Here is a 453-nt window from a genome sequence, read left to right as displayed (position 1 = left end):
CCCCCGCCTGCACGGCGGCAGATGGCTACGAGGTGACCCACGTCCGCTCTGACTTCAGCCAAGGTACCGACCCCCCAGCCCCAGGCTAAACGGAGGGCACAGCTGCACCAACTCCAGCCAAAAAAACTCTGGCGGCTGGGGAAGGCTGGGGCTGAGCATCCCCCTTTGGGGCTAACACGGTGATGGTTGGAGGAGGTTTTCTCTGTCTTGCCCCTATTTTGCTGTTAAAGCTCTGCTTTTGCCCTCACCTCCATGGGGACGGGTTCCCCCTAGCTCCCCATGCCAACCTGCTCGGGGAGGGCTGTGGGGCTGGGCACGGCCATCCCACCACAACAGGGACTGCAGGAGCACTAAAAATCAGCTCAGAAAGATAAAAACGAAAAGGATGGAGCCTGGTGGGAACTTTCCTCCTTACTCCCTCCTCTCCCCATCCTCAGCTGGGATGGGGCAAGG

The 453-nt window shown here is 60.0% G+C and overlaps 1 protein-coding gene across 1 annotated transcript in view; it reads left to right on the top strand.

The window, feature by feature from the left end:
* LAMC3 (laminin, gamma 3) overlaps window positions 1-453 on the top strand; it is a gene marked incomplete at its 5' end in the record, with an annotated part of 11695 nt that overhangs the window by 619 nt on the left and 10623 nt on the right. Inside the window, 1 exon segment of the mRNA XM_009697853.1 lies at window positions 4-63. Within this exon segment, the coding sequence (XP_009696155.1) occupies window positions 4-63 (60 nt within the window).

This window comes from Cariama cristata, unplaced genomic scaffold, assembly GCF_000690535.1.
Source record: "Cariama cristata isolate BGI_N322 unplaced genomic scaffold, ASM69053v1 scaffold22390, whole genome shotgun sequence".
NCBI lineage: Eukaryota > Metazoa > Chordata > Aves > Cariamiformes > Cariamidae > Cariama > Cariama cristata.
The sequence above is the reverse complement of the archived record's forward strand: the minus strand, read 5'-3'. Positions and strand labels throughout refer to the sequence as shown.